General features: G+C 36.1%; 3 protein-coding genes across 5 annotated transcripts; all 3 read right to left on the reverse strand.

Moving 5' to 3' along the window:
• Window positions 1–287: 287 nt before the first annotated feature.
• On the reverse strand, window positions 288–7665 carry pvalb9 (parvalbumin 9). Of its 2 annotated transcripts, none has more exons than XM_062054910.1 (5): window positions 7505–7665; window positions 5786–5847; window positions 4735–4867; window positions 3130–3239; window positions 288–505 (listed from the first exon to the last, which is right to left on the reverse strand). In XM_062054910.1, the coding sequence occupies exons 2-5, from the start codon at window positions 5844–5846 to the stop codon at window positions 480–482; spliced, it is 330 nt and encodes a 109-aa protein (XP_061910894.1). In that variant the 5' UTR covers window position 5847; window positions 7505–7665; the 3' UTR covers window positions 288–479. The 2 variants fall into 2 exon arrangements, with proteins under 2 accessions (XP_061910894.1, XP_061910893.1); XM_062054909.1 differs by having other exon boundaries at window positions 5786–5853.
• A 3871-nt stretch (window positions 7666–11536) lies between these two features.
• LOC133655019 (parvalbumin beta-like) lies at window positions 11537–21209 on the reverse strand. 2 transcript variants are annotated; one of them, XM_062054911.1, is made up of 6 exons: window positions 21202–21209; window positions 20911–20977; window positions 20630–20696; window positions 17205–17337; window positions 13931–14040; window positions 11537–11907 (listed from the first exon to the last, which is right to left on the reverse strand). In XM_062054911.1, the coding sequence occupies exons 3-6, from the start codon at window positions 20688–20690 to the stop codon at window positions 11882–11884; spliced, it is 330 nt and encodes a 109-aa protein (XP_061910895.1). In that variant the 5' UTR covers window positions 20691–20696; window positions 20911–20977; window positions 21202–21209; the 3' UTR covers window positions 11537–11881. The 2 variants fall into 2 exon arrangements, with proteins under 2 accessions (XP_061910895.1, XP_061910896.1); XM_062054912.1 differs by lacking the exons at window positions 20630–20696; window positions 20911–20977; window positions 21202–21209 and adding an exon at window positions 19707–19787.
• Window positions 21210–24807: 3598 nt separating this feature from the next.
• LOC133655695 (parvalbumin, thymic-like) lies at window positions 24808–26874 on the reverse strand. The gene is made up of 4 exons (XM_062056084.1): window positions 26717–26874; window positions 26507–26639; window positions 26298–26407; window positions 24808–25034 (listed from the first exon to the last, which is right to left on the reverse strand). The coding sequence occupies exons 1-4, from the start codon at window positions 26775–26777 to the stop codon at window positions 25006–25008; spliced, it is 333 nt and encodes a 110-aa protein (XP_061912068.1). The 5' UTR covers window positions 26778–26874; the 3' UTR covers window positions 24808–25005.
• Window positions 26875–27561: the final 687 nt, after the last annotated feature.

The raw sequence follows: 27561 nt of genomic DNA on the forward strand, positions 1-27561 counted from the left end.
CAACATGCTTTTTGACGTTTTTTCAATGTCAAGTTGTGACGTTGATTTGACCTTTGAAATCTGGTCATTCCCCAACCAACAACGTGGATCCAACGTCGGACATCAACGTTGTCTCAGTTTACAAATACAACTATTTTGCAGCGTTGTTTCAAAGTGAGTTTTAAAGGACATGCATGCATAATTAACGTATCAATGTCTTGTGCCTGCTGGGTCATACTTAAATCGTCACCTACAAAGGACCATTAAACAAAAGATAAATGAAAACATGGAGCTGCAGTTTTGCTCATAGTCATGTATTTTGTTGCCAACTTTATTGAAGAGGCCACATTTTTTTCATGCACAGTATTTCATTGTCAGCGGTGCAGTAGACAACACAGACAGAACACAAAGGAATATATATTGCATATGCATTAACAAAAATAAAGATAACATACATGGACTAACATAAGAATAACATAAGAAAATTCCACATGGAGTGCTCAGGAGAGGACCATCATCAGGAACTCTATGTAAAAAAAAACAACAGTATGTAGAAATCACTTGATAATAAACAATTGGACAAAAATTGTTTTGAGAGATTAAGTTAAAGTTCAATGGCTGGTGCATGCATGACGAGAGTATGTTTCAGAGGTGGGACCAAGTCATTGCTTTGCAAGTCACAAGTAAGTCTCAAGTCTTTGCCCTCAAGTCTCGAGTCAAGTCCCGAGTCAAGACAGGCAAGTCCTGAGTCAAGTCCAAAGTCAAGACTGGAAAGTCTCAAGTCAAGTCACAAGTCCTGCATTTTGAGTTTCGAGTCCTTTCAAGTCCTTTTAACCACAGACTAATATTTTTACACAGATTGTGTATGCTTTTAAACCGCTGTATTTATTTATTAAAACAAGTGCATTTGAAATAGCAGGAAAAAAAATAGTACTGACATTGCAATTCATAATAGCACTATTAACCAGTCGTTTTAATAGTTTAAACAATTTTAAACATTTAACTCATTCCTTTACAGAATAAACACATTTGCAAAAACAAGTGCAACTGTACTTATTTGTACAAAAGTGTTAACATTGTATTTCCATGGCATATTGCATTGTAACTAGTTCCACAGCAGTTTCTATTGTTCTTACCTTATCTCATTGATCTCATCTCATACTGTATGTGTGTGTATGTGTGTGTATGTGTGCGTACACATGAAAAACATAACAAATACATGAACATAACAATGAACAGAGTTGTACTTTTTAAGATGTCAGGGCCCTATGCAATATGTACACATATTCTTAATATAGTATACATTTTAACTGACCTTTATTTGACTATGTTTGTCTTTTTGTAGGTGGCTAAAATATGCGGTGCTGCTGACCGCCGTCTAACGTTATGTTACTGTGTGTGATACATTGACTAACGTAACGTTAGGTGTAGGTACCTCATGCAACCCTGCTTAAAAAAATCACTTGACAAAAAGTATGAATAAGGAAGCAAACTGCAGTGGACGCAACATATTGCTGTGTTTGAAATGATGTTATAACCATAGACATCTTATAAGTAGACACAGTATTGGTTGCTGTGACGCGAGCAAATTGCATCTTGAATCGGTGATGAGGAGCCGGCGAGCAGCCTAAACTGACAGTTGACAGGTAGAAAACAAAGATGCCGGGCTGGTGTTCAGCGTTTTCCTGCTCAAATGAGCGGACTGTTGAAAATAGGAATCGGGGGATTACTTTTCACAAGTAAGATTTAACATTAATGTACATTTGGTTGTATTTTATGAAAATAACATTACCACAGAGTTAAGAAGGAGCAAAGATCTTCAATATTTGTATGTGAAAATCACAAACAAATCTTCTGGGGGAGGATGACGCCCCTACAGGGGTTTGGTTTACAAACTTTCAGCCCCACCTAAAACAAAATTCACCAGCCGCCACTGATTATGATGCATTCTCATTTTAGGCAAAATATAAGACAATACTTTCTTAACAGTATAATTGTAACCAGGAATAAGTCTTCAAGTAACAATATTCAAATACTAACATTGTTGGGTAAGACAGCATTTGGTTTTATTCTGAATCCAGTGAAACAGATTGGTGGTTTTAGCTGATATAAAGACTTTCAGGTGTTTATATATGTTTAAGTATTTGGCAGACGCTTTTATCCAAAGCGACATACATAAAAAATACGTATATAACAATCACTGTAAACATTATCATTTAAGGGAAGAATGTAATACAAAATATCAATACAAAGTGTCAAGACAGAATAAACTCTCTGCTGCTGCAGCAACAGAGATACGGTCTATAAGATATATAGATATCTAATGTATTCATACATTGTTTATGTAGGATATACGCATGTATATATAACGTAATTATATTGTTTCTTCAACTTAAAAATAGCTGACCGTTTTTTTCCCCTTTCTCTGGGCTTATATTCCCAGTTTTGATCTCGGACGTCTGGTCACTTATAGCATATAAGAATATTCTATTACTGTTAAGCAAACTATGAATAATAAAACATGTGTCCGTTATCATAGCTACACGTATGACAAAAAAGCGCGTGAAAATCAGTGGTATTCAGTGAGGTAAAATGAATTAAATGCGCTGACAGTTCATTGCTCCTGCCAAATGAATTGCACTGAGTGGAGCGGATCACCACTCCAACATGGCGGCCCCGCGTCTCGTCTGCGCCAGTAAGCAGTAGCGCTCGATGCTGCGTCTACTTATAAGATGTCTATGGTTACGACGTTAGCAGTGAGTTTACAGCCTCACTGATTTAACTACACAGCAAATAAAAGTCATGTTACTTAGCCAATAAACGTTAGCTTACATTCAAAACTTACCCTTCTTTGTGCAACTTCAAATGTCGAACGATAATAACTTTTTAAACTTTAGGTTTTGGGGAAAGTAGCAAGTCATGTCAAGTCAAAAGGCTCAAGTCCAAGTGAAGTCACAAGTCATTGATGTTAAAGTCTAAGTCGAGTTGCAAGTCTCTTTACATTTTGTCAAGTCGAGTCTAAAGTCATCAAATTCATGACTCGAGTCTGACTCGAGTCCAAGTCATGTGACTCGAGTCCACACCTCTGGTATGTTTTATTTGAATTATAAAGAGCCATTCAATGCATTGAAATGGTTATCTGATACTGACCTTGTGCTCCAATCCGTCCATCGCTGTCGTCATCAGCTGCTGAGATGAAGCTCTTGGTTTCGGCCTCAGTCAGCGTTCGTGCTCCTGGGTAAAACCTCTGCAGGAAAAACCTGTGCACGATGCACGCACACACATACACACACACACAGATCCTTGTGTTACATTTGAATAGGAACTCATGAAGAGACAAAACAGGGGAACAAGTGAATTATGTAGGACACATTCCATAATAACACTTATAGATGGATTACACTGGGGTGGCTTTAATACAGCTGTGTGAGTGTGTATGAACTCGGTCTTAATCTCCTTGTCACGCACGCTGCGGAACATTTTGAAAGAGAATTGTAAGCAGTGCTGGAACAAGATTTTATGTTTGGCCCCGTTTTGGTGTTTTATACTACCTGGGTTTGATAAGTTGTTAATCAGATTGAAGCAAATGTCACAAGTGGTTGAAAATATATGATCATGTGCTTGTTTAGTGGTCTTAAACAACCGCCTAGAGCAGAACTGGGAAAATATGGCCCTCGGCCCGCAAACCATTTTTTTAGATCTTCAACATCGAAACTGTATCCGCAATGATAATGTGCGGTACTTTTTTTCAAATTACCGTAAATCTTGAACTATAGAAAGTGAGTGATATAAGAGTTATTATGGTAATCTCTGTCACAGCAGTTCAGACGAAGCACCCAGCAGAGTGGGCGGGGTTTGTTTCCACAGAGCCAGCCTGAAACGCGGGTGTCTGGGACGGACACTGAAGCAGATTTTTACAACAAAGTCCCGCAGAAAAGTGATATCAAATCAGGTTGTAGGTGTTTTTTTTTTTAGCCTTTACGTTCATATCTCGCCATGTTTTTTGCATTGTTGTTGCATTTCGCTTGATTGTATAAGATGACATTTGAGCATCTGGTGACGTGAAAGAAGTTCATATGATGTTAATATTCAGTGTTTTATCACTCGTAGTTAATATTGTAAATCCCACATTCTTTACTTTCATGTACATTCTGGTTGTCTCATCCAGTAAAAAAAAAGTCATAACATTGTTAGCATTCATCCATCCATCCATCCATTTTCTACCGCCTATTCCCTTCGGGGTCGCGGGGGGCGCTGGAGCCTATCTCAGCTACAATCGGGCGGAAGGCGGGGTACACCCTGGACAAGTCCCCACCTCATCGCAATCAGACATTATTTTTAGTTTTTGTATTAGTGTTCCTGAATAAAAGGGACCCAAGCACACATACTATACAGTAAAGTTTTACACACACATCCATCCATTTTCTACCCCTTGTCACTCTCTGGGTCGCGGGGGGCTGGAGCCTATCCTAGCTGCCTTCGGGCGGAAGGCAGTGTACACCTATATACTGTATATATATATATATATATATATATATATATATATATATATATATATATATATATATATATATATATATATATATATATATATATATATTATTATTATTATTATTTTTATTTTTTATTTTTTTACACACTGGCACATATTTTTGTCTCTCAATATGGCCCCCTAGTCAAAATAATTGCCCAGGCCTAGCCTAGAGTGTTCATGCCAGGGGCCGGCCGTGATTGTACGCCAGCCTATGAACACACTTGAGCTCGGACTCCTCGATGTAGCCGCTGTTGTCCTCATCGAGCATCTGGAAGACATTCTGGACCTCCTGTGGCGTCTTAGAGGAGAGGCCGCACAGCCCAAAGAACTTCTTGTGGCAAAATGAGTCTGGAGCTGCAATCACACATACAGTATAACATCAGGGCTGTCAAAAATAACAAGTTAACTCATGTGATTAATCACAAAAAAATATGGCATTAAAATTAGCTGAATATTGTACTGTGTTTCAAACAAATAAATGACATGCATTCAAGTTAAATATTTTAAAATGTTTTTGGATGACATTCTGACAATAAAATTGCAAAAATGTCCCAAAATTGGTGTCTTTTTTAAGTTAATTTTATTGCTGTCATATTATATATATCTAAAATCTGTTTAATCAAACTTTTAAATTAATATATAAATAAATTAACATATTATTAAATTGATTAATGATGAACAATCACAGCAAAATAAATGCTTGCATACTTTAAATGACATTTAAAAAGTACCTCAATATTTTTGACACAAATACAATTTCACTGTGAGAATGGCGTATATTTTTTTGTAAATGTATTACTAAATATACATCATTTATTTGTTCAAAACTTGGTAACAGTTTTATCTAAAGTCCCACTGGGGTGTATATGAAATGAAGAAAATATTTCTGGATGGTTACTCTGTGTTAATACATGATTAATGCGATTTTATTTTGTGATTATTTACATGCGGTAACTAATTCAATTTGATAGGTTTGAAAATAACCTGTGATTAATCGTGATTAATCCAAATTCAAATGTGTGTATCATCTGATTAAAAAATAAATTGTTTAACAGCACTATATATATATGTATATATATATATATATATATATATATATATATATATATATATATATATATATATATATATATATATATATATATATATATATATATATATATATATATATATATATATATATATATATATATATGTGTGTGTGTGTGTGTGTGTGTGTGTGTGTGTGTGTGTGTGTGTGTGTGTGTGTGTGCGCGTGTGTGTGCGTGTTACCTTGACAATCCTTTACAGCATTTTCAATGTCCTCTAATGAGAGGATGGAGGTGAGGGACATGCTGCTCCTGTGGAAAATGTTTGTCTTATTTATCATGATATCGTCTCACAAGATAACTGATACAACTCCTGGGGACTTTTTACTGCATAATTGCTTAATTGGGTTGTCAGCATCATACAGTAGTACACGAACAAGCGAATGAGTAAATAGGGGATCTTTGACTAAAGTACTTCTGTTTAAATGAATGATGTTATTGTTTATTTAATCCTTAGTTCACTATAGTCCAACTCCAACCCCACTGAATCTATTAACCCTCTGGGGTATGCATATTTTAAAAGTGGTAGAGTAGGATTTTTTAGACTGTATAAAACATTTTTGGATATTTTATTTCTACTTTTTTGTGCTCAAATCTATGAATTGACTTCTACATAAACATAGCTAACATGTCATGTACCCAGGTCCTTTATTATTTACTATATGGATTATAACTCATTTTATGCAATTTTTTTTAAATACATAACTGACCTAATTGGATCAAATGGGCATTCAGGGTTAAAAACACACTCCAAACCTGACATGTTTGCTCCTCTTATTAAGGGCTGAAGTAAAAAGTAGAAAAAAAACATGATTCAAATTTTTTTTTATATAGACTCTTAACTCCTTAAGACATGTTCGTCCTGGCCCTTTCCTTAACTGGACCACATTTCCCTGTGTATCGTTGAGCTAAGAAAGAACTTGATACAAAAAAATTAAGATTGAACGTGCAAAAAACCCTTTTAGGAAAAACCTCATTTTCAAACAAAGTTATGACTAAAAATAGAGGAAAAACATTTACCTGAAAGGACGAAAAAGTCCCCAATGCACTCTTCGGCATGGATATTCAACTAAATTGTTTTAGGAGACACATTGCCAGGAAACTAAAGACCAGGGGGCCAGACTTCTCCTTTCACTATTAGTTATATATTGAGTATTCCGGAGAACACCGATTTTGGTCTTCTTATTTGGTCAGAGTTACAGGAGCGCTCTGCTGTTTTTAAGAATCTTGTGCAAAAAAGCTAGCCAAAGATCATCTCCATAACGACACTCTGGTATTTTCAAGATTCTCCTGCAAAAATGTGAGCCACAAGTTTTTTGAACAAAACTCGCGGGTCACTAGTGATGAAAAAGAGAGTACTTAAGATAGAACCTTGAGGAACGCCATAAGTGACTATCAGACTGCACCTGAAGTAAACAACCTACAGCGACACCTTAGTTACACAAATCACATTATTTGTACCTGCCCAAAAAGGAAAGAACTTTAAGGGATGTCTTGAGGAATGCCTCAGTTATGTAAGTCACAAGTTTGCTAGCAAGGTTAAAAAGATTTTAACTCCTTAAAATATATCTTCAAACAACCGAGTCGAAGTACACTGCATTGCAGCAAGAAGCCACACTGTTATTTTAATCAAACATGAATTTTTTCTGCACCATGCATGCATACATCATCACTAGTCATTACCGGGCAAACAGAGCAAGAGTGCTGCTTATTATTTACCCTGTTTTGTGTCGAGTGGTGTCCGATTCCACTGCACCACGGAGAGAATTGTGTCTAATAACTGGCAACCAAAGGAGTAATATCTTCCAGTGTACGAGCACAGCCAGTCTTTTGAGGGGCAAAAAGTGCATGCAGTATGAATCATGCATGTCCCTCACCTGCATCGTGCAGATGCAGGACTCACCTTTGTCAACCGGGCGTCCTCTTAAATCCGAAAGAGCGGCAGAAAAGTCTCAACGGTGGCCTCTGATGGCTGCCTGGCTCTTACTGTATATGCGCCAAAAGGAACACTTAACTTTCCAATCTGGGATCAAATGTTGCCTCAAGCCTCCTTCTTGTCTTCCTTACCTGATTGATGCACTTTAACTTTTTATACTCCCTCCTCCTCCCTCCCTGCATCGGCTTACACACGTCACATTTATTCAAGTCCCTTATAGGACTTTCCTTCTTTAAGCTGCGGATGAAAACAAAGCTGCATGGATGGTGTGAGAAGTATTATCCTCTCTAATACTGCAGCATTTGTCACTCACTATTTCACTTACATATCCACTGCATTTGTGTAGGAAAATATATGCATTTAAGATGCAGGGATTATTATTATTATTATTACTATTATTATTTTTTACACACTTGGTTACCATGGCGTCAAGCTTGATGGCTTTCTTCTGCAAAGGCAGCATCATCTCAAGTGGTTTCAGTCAGCATTTATGTCAAATACAGCCCAGGTACAGCCGGGTGCCGTGGGAATAAAGCTCCTTGTTCCTGCATGTTTTCACCTTCTGGGAAAATTCTCTCTGCCGTGTCAGCAGTTTTTGGCTGTGTGTTCATTTAATTAAGCAAATGGTGTTATTGATATTTAGCACCAGCTAGGATGTATGTGTTCAAAAAGGCATACACCAGCTTTGTTTTCTGGAAACAGTGCCATCTAGTGGTGGTAATACTTAGTGCTTCCCTTCTCAATAGTCGTAGGGCTGCAACGATTAGTCGACGTAATCGACAATGTCGATGAAAAATGATTTAATAAAGATTTGTTATTGTTGACAAGTCGCTAAATAACATTTGATTGATAAACAGCTAGCAATTTTCATGTTTACACTTTTATTCCTGCAGGTAAATCATTACAGCTAAATAACCCAAACATACTGACTAAAAATACTTTTTGCCCTGAATGTCATCTTGCAATTGTTGATTTATTTTTCACCATTTTCTGGGATAAACTAAACCATTAGTTTCACAGTAATTTGTTCTTTTTGTTACAATTGAATACATTATATTGGGGTTTAAGAATGAAATCATCAAATCGCAGACTGAACATCAAACTCAAATGTGTAAGCAAATAAGCAATAATTTAATTTAAATAATCATACCCCATCGAAACTACAATCACAATATTCAACATGAGCATGGACAAATAGAATACACTGCAAAAACTGCAGCTAATAAAAACGTCATTATTGAATAATTAACAAGATTTTTGATTTGATTTTTTTCTACATGTTGACTAATTTGCTTATTATCTGTATTAAAATCCTGGCTATAATATTTATAATATGCCAATATTTTTTTTTTAAAACTTTTTAAATTGTTTTGAAAAATCTAACTCTTATTTTTCTTCTGGCAGATTATTTGATTATTTTAAGTAATAAGGCCTTAGAATTTAGGACATTGCTCCGTCAAACACAGCAGGCAAAATCACTTGTTTTAATTGGAGCTTTGACCGTGAGGTCAGTATTTGACACTATTGATCATTTAACCTCTCGAGACAATGTATTGTTGTCCTCTATTATTTCTGATGCAAAAACACTACAGAAATAATTACTGATGACATACTGTATTAGGGTTGTCTTCCTAAAATGGCTGCCATAGCATGTTTTATATGAAGTGCGTGAGTGTGATTTTGAAGGTAGAAACTGGGCGTTATTAGGGTTTAATTCATAGTTTTAAGTTTTGGTAACATTAATTTTCAAAATACAGTAATTTCTCATTTATTACAGTTAATTGGTTCCGGGTCTGACCCTAGTAAATTCGTTTCCACAATGTAGGAAATAATTATTACATGTTAAATACTTTCATGGCTAAAGCTTAAAAAAATATTAATTAATATTAACGACCCTCTGGGTACGATTTTAAAACTATGTAATAACACCCACGTAGTCACCTTTAAACTGGTTTGATCCACTATAGTGATGGTAGTGTACATTCCTACATAATCACTTGATATATACAGTATAACCAATCAAGCAATCAATCAAACTTTATTTATAAAGCGCTTTTTATACATAAAAGAAATGCAACGCAAAGTGCTTTACAAACTTAAAAACAATACCCCGATGACCCAGATCCCCCATTAATACATACGCACGCATGCACGCACGCACGCACGCACGCACGCACGCACGCACGCACGCACGCACACAAGTAGAAAACACAAACACACGCACACACATGCAACTATATGAACAAATGAATGCATGGCTGAGTACAGAGGAGACAGGTGAGTAAACACTATCACAGGAGTCATCTGCACCAGGATGCTGACACAAAGCACCCCCACAGCGCGGCCCATAACCCATGATGCAGATGGCTCATCTGAGGAACGTTGGAAAGTAATAATAATAAAACCTGTAAAATAGTAAGAACCATGAGTAGAGAAAAAAGGATAATATACAAGTAAGACCCAAGACGATAAAAATAATAATAAAATAATTTAAAAAAAAAAAATAAGAAAGATACAAATAAAATTAATGTGCAGTAAATATATAATAAATAAATAGAACTAAATAAAATCTTGTATAACTAATAAGATAAAAAGTAAAGTAGGAATGACTTCAATAAAATTAACTAATATTAGGTAAAATCCAAATCAAAAAGGTGGGTCTTAATACTGCTATTAATAACATGAACGTTGTCATATTCAGTATATTATTACAAGATATACACATATATACATACACTATATATGGATATATGTATATATATCCATCCATTTTCTAGCGCTTGCCCCCCCCCCCCTCTCTCTCTATATATATATATATCCATCCAATTTCTACCGCTTGCCCATTACCCCCCCCCCCCCCCCTCTCTCTATATATATATATTACACCATCAGTTTGGTCTCATCTAATGGCCAATACTACTGTAGTACAGTATTTATATTTTTAGTTTTTTAGTTCATTTAAACATTTTTTATGCTTGAAATACTTAATTTTGGACATGATTTTTTTTGCTTGAAATACTTCATTTTGGCCATGAATATGTACAGAATGTGATTGTTAAAAACACAACAAAAGTCTGCAGCAGAGTGAAGCCGCTAACTTGGGACGACTGTAATGAAAACAAAACACTTATATTGTCCCCTGTAGTATACATGAGGATTTACTTACCATACTGGACTTGTTTCATGTAAAATGGTAAAGATGGTTGATGGCAGTAATGTATTTGCAGAAAAACATGTGTGTACCCAAGAAGAAAACACATAATATGCAACAATATGATTTAATAATAATATATATAACGAAGGTCCTGGGTTCGATACTGCGCTCGGGATCTTTCTGTGTGGAGTTTGCATGTTCTACCCGTGACTGCGTGGGTTCCCTCCAGGTACTCCGGCTTCCTCCCACCTCCTAAGACATGCACCTGGGGATAGGTTGATTGGCAACACTAAATTGGCTCTAGTGTGTGAATGTTGTCTATCTATCTGTGTTGGCCCTGTGATGAGGTGGCGACTTGTCCAGGGTGTACCCCGCCTTCCGCCCAAATGCAGCTGAGATAGGCTCCAGAACCCCCCGTGACCCAGATAGGGACAAGCGGTAGAAAAGGGATGGATGGATATATAATACCCAAACCAAGACTAAGTTGAAGTTGTTCAATATTTTCTTCATGACCAATTGTAACCCACAAAGTACTTAATATATTCAATATATTCCCTTTTGAAAGTAGTCAAGAGCTTTTAAGATCATGTGGTTTCCTCTAGTGGTCATGGCCCTAAACAACCGAATAGTGTTTATGCCAGGAGACTTTTAAGGTCTCAGGACGTCAAAAAAGGTCATTTGCAATGGAAGTAATCCATCAAGGTTTCTTACATGGCAATATTTACTGTATATATATTTTTATGCATGTTGTCATGTGACTATAATATCATATTTTGAGAGATAAACAAAAAAAGAAACGGGATCAAACATGCTATTGTAAAACAACTTTTATTGTTTTCTCTTCGTCCGTCCGTTTGCCATAAAAGTGCACCGTCAGCAAAAAAAACTTACAGCACGATGAGGGCGAGGACCACAGAAGTGTGTTTGCGTGAGAGACAGAGAGAGAGAGAGAGAGAGAGAGAGTGAGAGAGAGAGAATAAAAGTCACACAACCACCCCACATACAGTCAGCTACAGCCAAAACCATTGACAGGTAGAGCGGGCTTGAGTTGGTTTCAGAGGTCAAAGGTCACATGTGTATAAAACTTGCAGGAGGGTCAAGAGAGAAGAAAAGAGAAGACGAGAAGATCTTGGCTCATGTTGTTCCTTTTGTACTTGTCAAGTTCCATGTTGGTCAGTGTTCTTCTTGTTTTAGTGCTTAACCAGAACAGAAAACTCTGCAAGAAGACAGGTTACATAAGTCAAACTAACACTTTGTACACCTAATTATGTCACATGTACACCCCAGAACATGACTGGGCAAGAAATGTTATGATTCATAGTAGATAAACGTGCAGAATAATTCAAATTGAGACCCAACCTAGGTCTGTTTTATGTGACCAAGAAAAACGTCAATTAATAAATGACACAGTGTTCATATGAAATTGTACCGCTAATGTAGTCCTAGCCCCTTCCTGCTCCAGTGACGATAATCATCCTCATTACCCCTGTGGCACGCAGGGTTAGAGCTGGGCTTGAAAAACAATTGTACTGGGTTCGAACACAGGCCAGAGATGTGTCAGGAAGATATGCAAATTTATGTTTTAGTTTATGTCAAACGATTTTAAGATACTTTTTTCATCAAACTTGAATTTGATGCGTGTTTTGTTCTAAAACAAATACGTAAGAGAGAAACAGCTTAATATTTTTTTTGTGTGCAAAATAACAAATTTAATGTAGTTAAAACAAAATAGTTTAAAAAAATAAATCCCTAAGCAGAATTTTATTTTGAAACCCCCACCCCTGTTACAAAATATTTTTACACATTTTTATTGATTTGTATGCTTTTTCTAATCAAACGTGAATTTAATTCCATGCATGTTTTGTACTAACAAAAATACATGGGGAAAAAATTGCTCAATAATTAATTTTTTAAAGCAAAATAAAAAATTAAACATGGTTAAATACAATTTTTTAAAAACATACATCCCTTAGCAGATTTTATTTCGATCCTCCCCCTGGTTACAAAATATTTTCATCCATTTTTATTGATGTGAAATTATTTGTATACTTTTTAACATTTAATTCGATGCATGTTCAGAACAAAAACTAAAAAATTGCTCAATATAATTTTTTTAGTACAAATTAATAAATGTAATAAAATTAAAACAAACATTTTCAAATTGAAAAAAAAAGGATAAATTCCTAAGCAGAATTTTATTGTGATGCGCCAAAAAATGTAAATATTTTCCACACTTTTTTTATTGCTATGAAACGATTTTAATACTTTTTTTTTTATCAAACGTGAACTCATAATTTAATGCATGTTTTGTTCTAAAACAAATACGTGGGAAATAAATGATTTAGTCATTAATTTTCTATAGTGCAGAATAACACATTTACCATAATTAAAACATACACAAAATTAAACATAAATCCTTAAGCAGAATTTTATATTTATGCCTCCCATTAAAAAATATTTTCATACTTTGATATTTTTGTGAAACCATTTGTATACTTTTTCTAATCAAACTTGCATTTATTTCGATGCATGTTTTGTACTGAAACAAATTAATGGAAAATAAATTGCTCAGTATTTTTATTAGTGCAAACATAATACATTTTACATTAAAAAAGTGTGAAAATATTCTGGAAAGGGGGGGGGGCATCAAATTAAAATTCTGCTAAGGGCCCCAATTTGGCTCACACCCAAATGCTGCACTCAAAACAGCCAAAATAGTGAGTGCACAATGATGGACCCTTACCACCATAAATAGTCGCCATATTGGCTACGGAGCAGAAGGGGAGGGACTAAGTGAAGCGGTTGAAATTCACGATTAAAAAGGAAAGAAGAAGATAAAGCTGAAAAATGTTGCAATTGTCAATTCTGAAAATGATCCTAATCGACGTTCAGGAACTACATCAGCCCTAATCAACTGGCCCTTGGGGCAAATCCGGCGTGGGAATGACATCATAGCGGCCCCCATGCGATTTACACAACACAGGCGTTCCTCAAGGCACCCCTTTAAGTCCTCTCCTTTTTGGTGGTTATTTTGGCACAGCGAAATATACAAAATAGAACTAATATTGAAGGGAGAAAGTGGCCCTTGTAGAAAAGTTTACTTATTGACGATTAGCTCCTTCCACCTCAACTGAATTCATACAATCCTGTTATTCCCAATTGGAACAATTCAGTGGTTATCTAATCACATCCCAGGTGTGTGTCAATACCGATACTACTTAAGTGTCACATGATCTCACCATCAACTCCGATCTTGCCGTCGCCGTCAGTGTCACCGGCCTGGAGGAACGCCTTGGTCTCTTTGTCAGTCAAAGTTCTGGCGCTGGCAGAGAAGTTCTGCAGGAAGAGCCTGCAGGAGGAACACACGGAGGGAGTCAGGATCAAAGTCCCATTCAAAACTTCATTGACTTTCTTCCCATTTTTAGTCCTCGTTGATAGGTTTGTGTGCCACTTCCTGTCTGGCTTTTAGGTGGGATGTATTCTTATCGTCATGTTCAGCATCATTTCAAACCTCGGAAGCGACTAACGTTTGCATTTATTCACGTAAAACACTTCTTGTCATACAGAAGATCTGTGCCCAGGGATATTTTTCCGCAGGTCCTTAAAAGCAGCATAGTGCTCCTCTTTTTTTGCATCTCAAAGATCCTTTATACGACAGGAGCCTTCCTTTTATAGAGAGAATGTTTGACGTATGTTTTTTTGCATCAGGACCTTAAAAGCAGCAGAGCGCTACTGTTAAATAGAGGATCTTTGTCTAAGGTTTTGCAGCAGATCTTTAAATACAGCATAGTGTTCCTGTTATGTAGACAATCTTTGACTAGTGTTTTGCAGGAGCTTCTTAAAAGCATCATGGTGCTCCTGTCAAAAAGAAGATATTTGACTTAAATTTTTGAAACCTCCTGAGTGCTCCTGTTATATGGAGGATCTTTGACTTGTGATATTTGCATCTTAAAGACCCTTTATACTAGGGGTCCCCAAACTACGGCCCGCAGGAAGTCCCAAGTTTTTTATTTAAAAAAAATTTATTATTATTTTATTTTGAAATTTGTCCTTTCTAATCTATTGTCCAACGCTTGTTACTCTCGGTGTCTCCTAGCCGCTCAGGCAATTCATATTGTCTAAAAATGCATTTTCCCATCGATAACGTGACATTACATTAATGCATATGTACATATTAACCCAATGTGGCCCCCGAGTCAAAAAGTTTGGGGGCCCCTACTTTATACGATTGAAGTATTACTGACATTTTGATGATCTTTGACTTGTGTTTTTTGCATCAGAATCCTGAACGCTACCAAGGTTTCCTGTCATATAGAGGATCTTTGACTAACTTTTTTGCAGAAGTTCCTTAAAAGCAGCACAGTGCTATTAGCAAATAGAAGATCTTCGGCTTGTGTTTTTTGCATCAGATATTTAAAAACAGCTTAGTGCTCCTATTACAATCTTTGACGAGCGTTTTTACAGCAGGTTCTTAGAAGCGGCAGCATGCTCCTGTCCTCTAGAGAATTTTTTTTTGCGCAAATATCCTCTCTGTAAAAGTGGAGGATCTTTGAGTTTTTGCAGCAGGTCTTTAAAAGCAGCAATGTGCTCCTGTCACTTGTGTTGTTTTTTTTGCATCAGACCCCTAAAAGCAGTGGAGTGCTTTCGTCAAATAGAGGATCTTTGACTCACATTATTGCAGTGGGTGGTTAAAAGCAGCACAGTGTTCTCATCAAATAGAGGATCTTGATTGGTGTTTTTTTTTGCATCAGACCCTTACAAGCAGCGTAGTGCTCACATCAAATAGAGGATCTGGCGAAGTTGGTAGAGTGGTCGTGCCAGCAATCGGAGGGTTGCTGGTTACTGGGGTTCAATCCCCACCTTCTACCATCCTAGTCATGTCTCTTGTGTCCTTGGGCAAGACACTTCACCCTTGCTCCTGATGGCTGCTGGTTAGCGCCTTGCATGGCAGCTCCCGCCATCAGTGTGTGAATGTGTGTGTGAATGGGTGAATGTGGAAATACTGTCAAAGCGCTTTGAGTACCTTGAAGGTAGAAAAGCGCTATACAAGTATAACCCATTTATCATTATTATTGCAGTAGGTGGTTAAAAGCAGCACAGTGTTCCCATCAAATAGAGGATCTTCATTGGTGGTTTTTTTGCATCAGACCCTTACAGGCAGCGTAGTGCTCACATCAAATAGAGCAGGGGTCACCAACGCGGTGCCCGCGGGCACCAGGTAGCCCGTAAGGACCAGAGAGTAGCCCGCTGGCATGTTCTGAAAATAGCTCAAATAGCAGCACTTACCAGTGAGCTGCCTCTATTTTTTAAATGTTATTTATTTACTAGCAAGCTGGTCTCGCTTTGCTCGACATTTTTAATTCTAAGAGAGACAAAACTCAAATAGAATTTGAAAATCCAAGAAAATATTTTAAAGACTAGGTCTTCACTAACTGACAAAGAAACAGATAACAGATTTGGTGTCCAGTTCAAAGTGTGACATGATTTATTTAAAAATTTGAGAGTTGACTTTTGTATTTTACATGAGTTATTTGTACAAACACGGTGCAAAGTAATTCATGATTTGTTAAAAAATGTTAGTGGCTAGCTAGTTAAAATGGGATATTGTGATTTCACAAGACTGTCTTAGAAGTGATTATTTGAAAATGTTCAATTTGAAAAATGTGCACTTAGAGAAAATATAAAAATAAAGTGTTGCATATTGATATTTATCTGTTCCTATATATATTTATTGTGAGAAATCATTAAGATGATCAGTGTTTCCACAAAGATAAATATCATTAATTATTAATAATAACATAGAGTTAAAGGTAAATTGAGCAAATTGGCTATTTCTGGCAATTTATTGAAGTGTGTATCAAACTGGTAGCCCTTCGCATTAATCAGTACCCAAGAAGTAGCTCTTGGTTTCAAAAAGGTTGGTGACCCCTGAAGTAGAGGATCTTTGACTCCTATGATTGCACTAGGTGGTTAAAAGCAGCACAGTGTTCCTATCAAATAGAGAATCTTTGACTGGTGTTTTTGTATCAGATCTTTAAAAGCAGCGTAATGCTCTCGTCGAATAGAGGATCTTTGTTTTACATTATTGCAGTCGGTGGTTAAAAGCAGCATAGAGCTCCAGTAACCTGCACTGGCTGTCAGTCAATTACATGAAGTGGGAATTTAGTCCACGCCAGCTGCATGAACGCCAGCTATGTGAACCACTACACAAGCAATATCTGATTCATGTGTTAATAATTACTGTAGATGATATTTGAAATACATGAATGCTTCATTAAGCTATTAGGACCCTAACATTAAAGTGGTTTACTTATTAATGTAAGTATTCACTGTCATTAATACAAGCATGAGGTTAAAATCCAACTAAATTGGGCCGTGCTATGGTGTTCAACATTAAATCCTCTCAAATGTTCTGAGGAGCCGACATCATTCATGAACGGCAGACTAAACATGATCTTGCAGCTTCTCAGAACATGGAATCTAAGATGAGGGCGAGGACGACGGGTTGCCTACTTGAGCTCGTCCTCCTCGATGTAGCCGCTCTTGTCCTGGTCAATGACAGCAAATGCCTTCTTGATGACATCGGCGGACTTGCCAGCCAGACCCACCTTGGCAAAGAACTCCTTGTGTTTGAAGGAGTCGGCAGCTGCCAGGAGACACGCAAGGATGTCGGACATTGGTGACATTTTACACACACAAGCATACACACAAACACACACACACACACACACACACAATGCTTGGCAGGCGTTTGGTCATCACCTGCTAAAGTATTTTAACACTTTTGTTACATGACTACTATATTTCAACTGTATATGATCTGATGTTGAAGTTACATGTGGTCTTTTTCATGCAGGCTTGCTGTAATGGTGTGTGTCTTAACTATTATATAGTAATATTATATATAATCTGAACCATTGCACACTAAATTGACACAACATTGGGTAGCCAGCACAATCCAATACAAGAGCTACATCAACATTTGAAGTATAATGTGAGATATTAGTAAAAATTACCAAAAGTTATTTAAAAAACAATAATATTTCAATATTCGAACTAAAACAAGTGACATTTGAGATGTTGTTTATATTTTTGTTTTGATATCTATTTATTTATTCTTTGAATTATTTTATCTTTTTTATAATCTTTTTTTAACAGTGTGTCCCTAAAGTCTGGAAACAATGGCATATGCATTTTACTCAGTTGGAATATTAACAAATAAGATCTTAAATAGGATTTTATCAGGCAAAGGTCAATGCGCTTTGCAAGAGTCACCTGCACTAAATACAGTTTTTGCTTTGTGTTCAGAAAATATATTTAAGAAAAAATATATTCAAGAAAAATACAAGGCAATTTTTTAAATTTTTTTTTACAAAGAATTTAGAATAAAAATAATCATTATATTTGAAATCAAATTCATTTAATATGATTTAATAAAATATTGCTTAAATCCTGCATTACTTATAGATTATAAAATAATACATTTGATTAATAAAGTGTTTTTTAAGACACTTAAAACACAGTTTTTTACTAATGTATTATTTGTATTTATTCATTGTAATTAATGTATCTACTTATTCATGTGATTATTATTTGGTGGTCGGGCACGTCCGACCGGTAGGAGGCCACGGGGAAGACCCAGGACACGTTGGGAAGACTATGTCTCCCGGCTGGCCGGGGAACGCCTCGGGATCCCCCGGGAAGAGCTGGAAGAAGTGGCTGGGGAGAGGGAAGTCTGGGCTTCCCTGCTTAGGCTGCTGCCCCCGCTACCCGACCTCGGATAAGCGGAATAAGATGGATGGATGGATGGATGGATGGATTATTATTTATGTGTGATTGACATAAACATATTTAACTACGACGCAATACTATTTATTTAAATAGTTTCTTTATTATTTATTATGATGTATTTTCATCATATTTTACTTATTGATTATACAATAATACATTTTATTAATAAAGTGCATTTTAAGACACTTACAGCACAGTTTCTTACTACTGTGTTATTTGTATTTATCTATTGTAAATAATGTATCTATTTATTCATGAAATTATCATTTTTTGTATTATTGACTTAGACATTTTTAATTATGACACAATGATATTTATTAAAATAATTTCTTTGATATTTATTTTGATATATTTTCATCATTTACAATTTTTTTAAATTACACAAGCCATCTGCAATTTTTTCCTAATTCTCTCCTTTTTTTTCTGTCTCATGATTGGAAAATGTTCACATTTAAACACAGGACGTGAACGAACGATCAATAATTTTTTGATGTAGTAAACATTTGATGTAGTTCAGGGGTCGGCAACCCAAAATGTTGAAAGAGCCATATTGGACCAAAAATACAAAAACAAATCTGTCTGGAGCCGCAAACATTAAAAGCCATATTACATACAGATAGTGTGTCATGAGATATAAATTGAATTAAGAGGACTTAAAGGAAACTAAATGAGTTCAAATATAGCTACAAATGAGGCATAATGATGCAATATGTACATACAGCTAGCCTAAATAGCATGTTAGCATCGATTAGCTTGCAGTCATGCAGTGACCAAATATGCCCGATTAGCACTCCACACAAGTCAATAACATCAACAAAACTCACCTTTGTGTATTCATGCACATTGTTAAAAGTTTGGTGGACAAAATGAGACAGAAAAAGAAGTGGCATAAAACACGTCCTAGTTGGTCGGAGAAAGTTGTAAACAAACTAAGGTGAGTTCAAGGACCGCCAAAATTAGTAGGACAAAACGGCGCTCGCCAAATACTTGATATCAGTGAAGCATGTTTAATATAAACAGTGTGCCATGAGTTATAAATTGAATTAAGAGGACTTAAAGGAAACTAAATGAGTTCAAATATAGCTACAAATGAGGCATAATGATGCAATATGTACATACAGCTAGCCTAAATAGCATGTTAGCATCGATTAGCTTGCAGTCATTCAGTGACCAAATATGCCCGATTAGCACTCCACATAAGTGAATAACATCAACAAAACTCACCTTTGTGCATTCGTGCACATTGTTAAAAGTTTGGTGGACAAAATGAGACAGAAAAAGAAGTGGCATAAAACACGTCCTAGATGGTCGGAGAAAGTTGTAAACAAACTAAGGTGAGTTCAAGGACCGCCAAAATTAGTAGGACAAAACGGCGCTCGCCAAATACTTGATATCAGTGAAGCATGTTTAATATAAACAGTGTGCTTTATAACAATTAGGGAGGGTTGTGTCATGTTTGTCCTCCTACAGAAACCATATTAAAACAATTTTTTTTTTCCCGCTCATCTTTTTCCATTTTTCATACATTTTTGAAAAAGCTCCAGAGAGCCACTAGGGCGGCACTAAAGAGCCGCATGCGGCTCTAGAGCCGCGGGTTGCCGACCCCTGATGTAGTTCATTGCATTAGTTCACTTGTGGTACACAAGCTCCATCTCGTGGTACGCCAAATAATCACTTAATTAAATATTCAAACTGTGTCTAATGTTAGAGTGGCCAAGCTATTAAATATACTTGTTAAATAAAACCTCTGCCTTGTTATATTTATTTAATATTTAGGCCTACGATGCTACTGTATTTCAATGTTGGTCATTATGGTGGTACTTGTCGAGTCAAGTGTTTTCTGAGGTGGTACTTAGTGAAAAAGGTTGGAGAACCACTGATTTAGTTTAATGAAACATGTTTGAAACAAATAAACCATAATGTACCATTCATATATGCTAATATGATACTATAATACTTAGCCCATTTCATGTACATAAAATGGCAGAAACCATACAGAATGACAAAAAACGTAATTTGTCTAACTCTTCATTTGCTTGTGCAGCTGTACCTAATGCTGTGGCCTTCCATGGAGTGCAATGAGCAAGACAATACATTTGAATTGAGTACATGCATTCAAACATTATTATTATTGTTATTATTTTTACCTTGGCAAGCCGCAAGGGCTGCAGTGATATCAGAGTCGCTCAGGATTCCGGCGAATGCCATCTTTAACTGAGGGAGCAAAGCAGAGACAAGAGGTCAACTACACAACCACACAAATGACACAACCACATGTCAGCAATGCATGCAACAGCCGTCTCTCAGAAAAGGTAGTCCAAGTTCTTGCAGGAAAAAAAAAAAAAAAAAAAAAATCCTGCTGGTTTCTGTGGAGTCCTTTTGAATGGTTACATCCCATCAAGTGTTAAAGCTCCGGAGTGAAACTCACCTTGAAGTTATGATGAATCTGCTCACTGCAGTGCGGCCCGTCGCCGTCCACGCGCCTGCTTATATACCTGCGGAAATATAAGCATATGCCGTGTAATGGACACTGTAGCGCGACCCAGTCAAAGCAGACGCTTAAAAAATGTGTCCAGTAGACAGAGCGTGTTCTATTTATATGTACATAAATGAAGATGCTTAAATGGTAGGCCCATGTGCAGAGTAAAGGCCCATGTCAAAGGTGCTTGATATTGCTCGGGGGCTAATAATACGCGCTGCTGATTTGGGTGAAACGCACGCCGTCGCATGCTGCGTCCTTTTTTTTGTTGCAGGGAAGCGGCAGGAGAAGATACAAAGGTAAGACTTCACTGGGTGTAAGGCCGTCCTGTCAGCCTATTAGACAGCCGGGTGGGTTTGTTTGGTAACGTGGCAACCTGACATAACCACGTAGCTAATTTGATGTAGCATCTTTACGCTGCTGCATTTAGGAACCTGCTGCAAAAACGCTAGTCAAAGATTGTCGACATAACAGGAGCATTATGCCGCTTTTAAGGATCTGATGTAAAAACATACGGGTCAAAGATCCTCTATATTACAGGAGCACCCAGTTGCTTTTAGTAACCTGCAGCAAAATCGCTAGTCAAAGATCCTCTATTTGACAGTAGTGCTCTGGTGCTTTTAAGGTTCAGCTGCAAAACAGTCAAATCTCCTCTAGAAGACATAGCTTTTAGTATCCGATGCAAAAAAATACATGTCAAAGATCCTCTAAATCAGGGGTGTCAAAGTAAAGGCTCGCGGGCCAGATCCGGCCCGTGAATTAATGATCTATGGCAGTGGTCCCCAACCACCGGGCCACGGCCCGGTACCAATCGGTCCGCAAACCGGTACCGGGCCGCACAAGAAATAAATAAAAAAAAAATATATATATATTTTATTTTTTATTAAATCAACATAAAAAACACAATATATACATTATATATCAATATAGATCAATACAGTCTGCAGGGATACAGTCCGTAAACACACATGATTGTATTTCTTTATGAAAAAAATAAATAAATAAAAAAAATACAAAAATAATAATAATAATAATAATCCCCCCCGGTCCGTAGGACTCATTTTCAAGCGTTGACCGGTCCACGGCTACAAAAAGGTTGGGGACCACTGATCTATGGCACCCGGGATGATATTTGATCAGTATTAGCCGCCTGCTGCTGTTTTGCACGCACCAATACTCCATCAGTGTTGGCGCTAGGAATTTTCAAAACGGGGTCCCATGGGACCCCATCAAGTCATAACAATGTGGTCGCACAGTACATTTTTGGGGTCCGACCTTTTTGTAAGCGTTTTGAAAACAAATGATAAATGTATGCATTGTCCTGTTATATCTCACATTCTATATTGTGTTTTGGAAAAAGGTTGTCATAAACGTTACTTAATTCATTGAAAAAAAATAATACAAAAGAAAACACATTTGTATGCATATATAAGTTTATTCAGGTATAAACATTCATTCACTTTTTTCTTTCCTTCGTGGATCTAAACTTTCCCGCTGCCGGTAGTTTTTTCTATATTTATATTGTAATATTTTCAGAATGTGTTTGTTATATTTTTGGCCAAAGTAAGACAAATAAAAACAACCTGAAGGTGTCTTTATTTTTTAGTTTTAATGCCATGATTTTAATAGTCCGGCCCGCGTGTGCACAGATTTTCCTCCATGCGGCCCCTGAGCTAAAATAAGTTTGACACCCCTGCTCTAAATCAAGGGTACCCAAACTTTTTTGGACCAGGAACTCGTTTAATGTCGCCATTATTTTCAGGGACCGGCCCTCCGTGTAAAGCAGATAAATACAGCAAAAATAATTGCATGAAGTATACAACTCACCATAACGCTGAATTAGTGGAAGCCCTAGGCTTGTTCCTTTGCGATGATGTGGTCCCCGGCAGATTGATGGAATATACTATATACTATAGTATACACAAATATACTAGTATATTTATATATCATCAACCTGGTTCATGAAAAAATGAAGGCACTGGTCAAGAAATATTTAAAAATATAGGAAGTTAATAACAATGTCCAAACTTTCAAGTGGGATAATGACACAATTTAATTGAACACATTAGGAAAATCAATAACAGGCACTCAATATTTATTTTGTATATTGGAGAGAATCAGCGTCCTCTACAGTAGATATTTGGTTTTGGTCCTTTTATTTTGTTAGAGTTACAAGAGCGCTCTGCTGGTTTTAGGGGCTTTCTGCAAAAAAGCCAGTCAAAGATCATCTCCATGACGATGGAACCTTAAAGGGGAACTGCACTTTTTTTGGAATTCTCCTTATCGTTCACAATCATTATGAAAGACATGACGACGGACGGATTTTATTTTATAATGCATGTTGACATCATCGAGTGGTCATCTGTTTCCTCGCTTCCCTGTTTGTGGAAGTTTATTGAACATCATAAATCATGCCTCTAACGTGGATAGTAGAAGGCTGAGGATGTATTCCGACAAGTTGTTACACTTTGACAGCCATTTAGGACCTGGAACTGGCGAGAACGACACGCAAAGACCCTTGGTCATACACAACACCTTCGTTACATTAATCACATAACTGAAACTGCCAAAAAGGAGAGGACTTAAAGCGGTGCCCTGAGGAACACCTCAGTTATGTAAATAACAAGTTTGGACCCCTGTGTTCTATGTTTGCTAGCATGGTTAGAATATCAATGCAAAGATCTGCCAATGTGTTTACAGTGCTCGGAGTTCCTTAGGAGCACTCTAGTGTTTTTAGGAATTTGCTGCAAAAAAAGTTTGTCTCTCAAGTTTTGAACTGAACTCACATTGTAAAAAAAAGAAGTCATATGTATTCACAATGCTTCAAATCAGTCAAAATGTTATTTCATGTAAATTAATGCCATTCATTTGCTGCGGTCAAGCGGGGTCCCTCACCTCAGGCGACACGGGCCTCAGATACTGCAACTATTCCTGCCCTATCAGTCTTGTATTACAAATATCCCAGAGAGAGCAATTAAGCAATGATCGTGTGTAATTCAAGCACAGTGGGGATTGTCCCCTAAATGGATTCGGAATATGACATGACTTTAGAGGATGGTCAAACACATTTTACATGTGTGCTAAAATAAAAAAAATAAAAACACTGGTTAAAATATAACGGCATATTCTACAAAATCCCCAGGGATACTCTGCAAAAAAATCCTGGAGGCGATGAGCAGCATAGGGTTGAGATCAGCACAATTAGCATGCACAATCGGTAGTTGCTTTAATAGTCCGCTTGTGCTGTGTAATCGTAATCATTTCAATATATCATGATCAATATACCAAATATAAAACTGTTTCAAAATAGTATTACCGGGAGATGGATTTCCATCACACACACAAAAAAATAGTGGTATCAGTGTTTCCCACATGGCTGCCATTTATTTGTAGCGGTGGTGTAATCGTCAAATTGGCCATGACACATTTGCAAAAAGTGACAAGCAAAAGAAATATGTTTAAAATACAAAAAACATTGTTTTTAATATAACAAGATGGAGTCACCTGCAAGTGCTATTGGCACTTGGTGTTTGTTGAGAAGAGCAATATTTGCTTTAATGTCAGACTTTATAAACGTCTCCACTAGTTGTGCTTTTGATTAAAGAATACATAAAAGGGTTTTGATTACTGGCAAAATATAGCGACAAAAAAAATGCATGTATAGGAAACACTGACATAAAATAATGATTGGCGCACAAAGACAAACGTTGTATTAAGTACATAGGTGTGGATCTGATTTCAGTTTTTTATTTTGAAAGGCACTTTAGGTTTTGTATTGTTGTTCCAAGACAGCATGACAAAGAGTGACAATGAGACACACTTCAAGAATAAATCACACAAGCAATATTTGATGGAGAAAAGTATCTTTATTTATAACCAGTATGGACAATGACATGTAGCAATTTCAACACATTACTCGGGAAGGTTGTCTCTACACACATAAAAGACTTATTTTTTTACTGTAGCTAGTTAACATTACATGAAGAAATCCAACCTGAGATCAAAACCATACAAAAAATAAACTTAATTCATAGAGAGATGCTCTTATGAAGACTTGACCAGCGCAGAAAATTCTGAAATGCGAAAGAAAAACAGAAATATTGAACTAGAACAATAATCATATCTCAGCATCCATAACTAGTGAAATATGGTAATGAAGTGTACAAATGTAACAATGTTTTCAATGCAAATGAATACAAATATGTACCTCTTCCTTCAATTTTCAAATGTGGACATTTTATTTCACATTTTTTAATACAAATTTTGCTTGAAATTATTTGTATTGTATATGTATTATTTTTATTTTAAAATGTTTTTATTTAGTTTTATTTTGAAACCCCATTCATTTCACATTTAACATTTTTAATTGTATTTATTTACTATTTCAGTAAATTGAAAATAGGGTTCTGATTGGAAAAATGTTATACATTGTATATTTTATTTTACTTAATTTTTTTTTTAGCTGAATTTAAATACATATTTGTTGTTATGTATTCTTTAGCTGAATTGAAATAATGTTTTTGACTTGAAAATGCCACACATTTAATGTTTTACTGTAATATTTATTTGAATTGAATTTAGCTAAATATATTTCATTAAAAATGTTATGTCATGTATATTGTACTGTCTTCCTTCCTGTATTTAATTTTTTGTCTGAATTGAAAGAAATATTGTATTTATTCATTACTTAGCTGAATTGAAATGTGTTTTTCCATTTGAAAATGTCACGTATTCTATACTTAATTTTAGTCATTTATTGTAGCTAAATTGAAATACACATATTAAATAATTTTTTTAATGTATTTCATATATTTTCTTCATCCTATATTTATTTTTTAGTTTAATTGAAATACATATTAACTGTATTTATCAATTAATTATTTAGCTAAATTGAACTAAACATCTTTAATTAAAAAATATTATGTATTTTATATTCTACTTTTTTCTTCATGTATTTATTTTTAGCTGAATTGGACTAAATATTAATTGTATCTATTTATAATTTTGACAAATAAAAATAATTAAAACATGTCATGTATTTTATCTTTTATTTTACTTTAGTTTAGCTAAACAAATGTTTTTTATCAAAGTTATGTATTTTATATTATACTTCCCTCCTTTCTGTATGTTTTAGCTAAATTAAGGTAAATAATAATTATTATCAAAAAAAAATTGATCTTTCATATTTACTTAATGTTGTTCATTTTTTTTATTTTTAGCTGAATTGAAAAAAAGAAAAAAGGGATTGTGTCAAGCATTTTTTTTTGAAAAACCCCATGCTTGTCTCTCTCTTCAAACATGTATAGCATAAATAGGGATTTTTTTTTCACTCCTACCTTCCCATCCAATCTTGCCATCCCCGTCGGAGTCCCCCTCTAGCAGGAAGGCTCTGGTCTCGGCGGCAGTCAGGGTCCTTGCTCCTTTGGAGAAGTTCTGCAGGAAGAGTCTAATGCAAGCACAGTGAGTGAAACAATCAATGCCTTTCTTACTGAAACACTCGAAGGAAGAAGCAAAGTAAATTTCGAGGCACGATAATGAACTCAACTGTAATTCATCTTGTTCTATGTAGCCACTTTTGTCCTGGTCCAAGATGTTAAAGACCCTCTCTATCTCAGTTGGAGTCTTCTTTGATAGACCCACAACTTTAAAAAACATCTTTGGGTTGAAGGAATCCTTTGCTGGAAGCACACACAAAAAAAAGATACCACAAATTAGCTTTGATATCTAATCCACATAAGCGGTGATAAGTTGTTACCTTTACAAGCGTTGATGGCGGAGGTAATGTCGGAAAGTGCTAGAAAGTCGGTAATCGCCATAGCGCTGGTTGTGGTGGAGGCAGCAGCCAAGTGTGATGTGTGACCGCCGGCGTGCAGAAAGAAACAAGGCAGCCCAGTGAATAGGCTTCAACCCTGGGTGTCACAAACCACCAGTGTCCTTCTGGTGGCTGTCACCTGCAGCTGACCACTTCAGACGTCAGCGTGTGTGCAAAAAGTCTTTTCTTTCAGTTTTCTAGAGTGGGTCATGGCAAACTGACCTGATTAATAGTCAGGTATAGTCCACAAAAGGTCAAAATAAATGAATAATAATAAGTAAATGTCCATAATATGGTCATCATGGGGCATATGCATGGAAGCTGGCATGATTGTCGTCCTTATGATTGTCCATGCAGAGTTTCCACATGTTGTAAACATCCTGTTGTTATCCTGGCCTCTGTCACGGTCATGCTAAGATCTGTGGACATGTCTTCTTGTCCACACATGATACATTTAGCATATGCGGGGTAATGACCACAACTACAACTGACCATAACAGTTTTTTCTCTCCATATCGTTTTTATTTATTTTTACCAATATTAGATTTTTTTTCTTTCCCACTGAATTGTATAACTTGATTATATAATTTATATCATATATGTAATCTCCTCATAATATAACATTTTCCCAACATAATTTTGCAGGGTTTTTTTGTGAGTGTAATATTTATACTTCAAATAAAGTCATACATTTAAAGACAATTTTATTATTTTAAAATGACTTTTTTCTCGTAAATATAATGACTTTATTTTCCTAATTTTTCAACTTAATTCTCCCAACATAACAA

The sequence above is a fragment of the Entelurus aequoreus genome, linkage group LG08, assembly GCF_033978785.1.
Source record: "Entelurus aequoreus isolate RoL-2023_Sb linkage group LG08, RoL_Eaeq_v1.1, whole genome shotgun sequence".
NCBI classification, from domain to species: domain Eukaryota; kingdom Metazoa; phylum Chordata; class Actinopteri; order Syngnathiformes; family Syngnathidae; genus Entelurus; species Entelurus aequoreus.

Coding starts and splice junctions, on each gene's coding strand:
- pvalb9 (XM_062054910.1), bottom strand. CDS start 5,846: ATGTCCCTCACCTCCATCCTCTCATTAGAGGACATTGAAAATGCTGTA. Junction 4,868..5,785: donor TGCTGTAAAGGATTGTCAAG/GTAACACGCACA, acceptor GTGTGATTGCAG/CTCCAGACTCATTTTGCCAC. Junction 3,240..4,734: donor ATCGAGGAGTCCGAGCTCAA/GTGTGTTCATAG, acceptor CATCGTGCACAG/GTTTTTCCTGCAGAGGTTTT.
- LOC133655695 (XM_062056084.1), bottom strand. CDS start 26,777: ATGGCGATTACCGACTTTCTAGCACTTTCCGACATTACCTCCGCCATC. Junction 26,640..26,716: donor CGCCATCAACGCTTGTAAAG/GTAACAACTTAT, acceptor GTGTGCTTCCAG/CAAAGGATTCCTTCAACCCA. Junction 26,408..26,506: donor ATAGAACAAGATGAATTACA/GTTGAGTTCATT, acceptor TGCTTGCATTAG/ACTCTTCCTGCAGAACTTCT.
- LOC133655019 (XM_062054911.1), bottom strand. CDS start 20,690: ATGGCATTCGCCGGAATCCTGAGCGACTCTGATATCACTGCAGCCCTT. Junction 14,041..17,204: donor ATCGAGGAGGACGAGCTCAA/GTAGGCAACCCG, acceptor TTCCTCCTGCAG/GCTCTTCCTGCAGAACTTCT. Junction 11,908..13,930: donor CGGCAAGATCGGAGTTGATG/GTGAGATCATGT, acceptor GTCTTCTTGCAG/AGTTTTCTGTTCTGGTTAAG.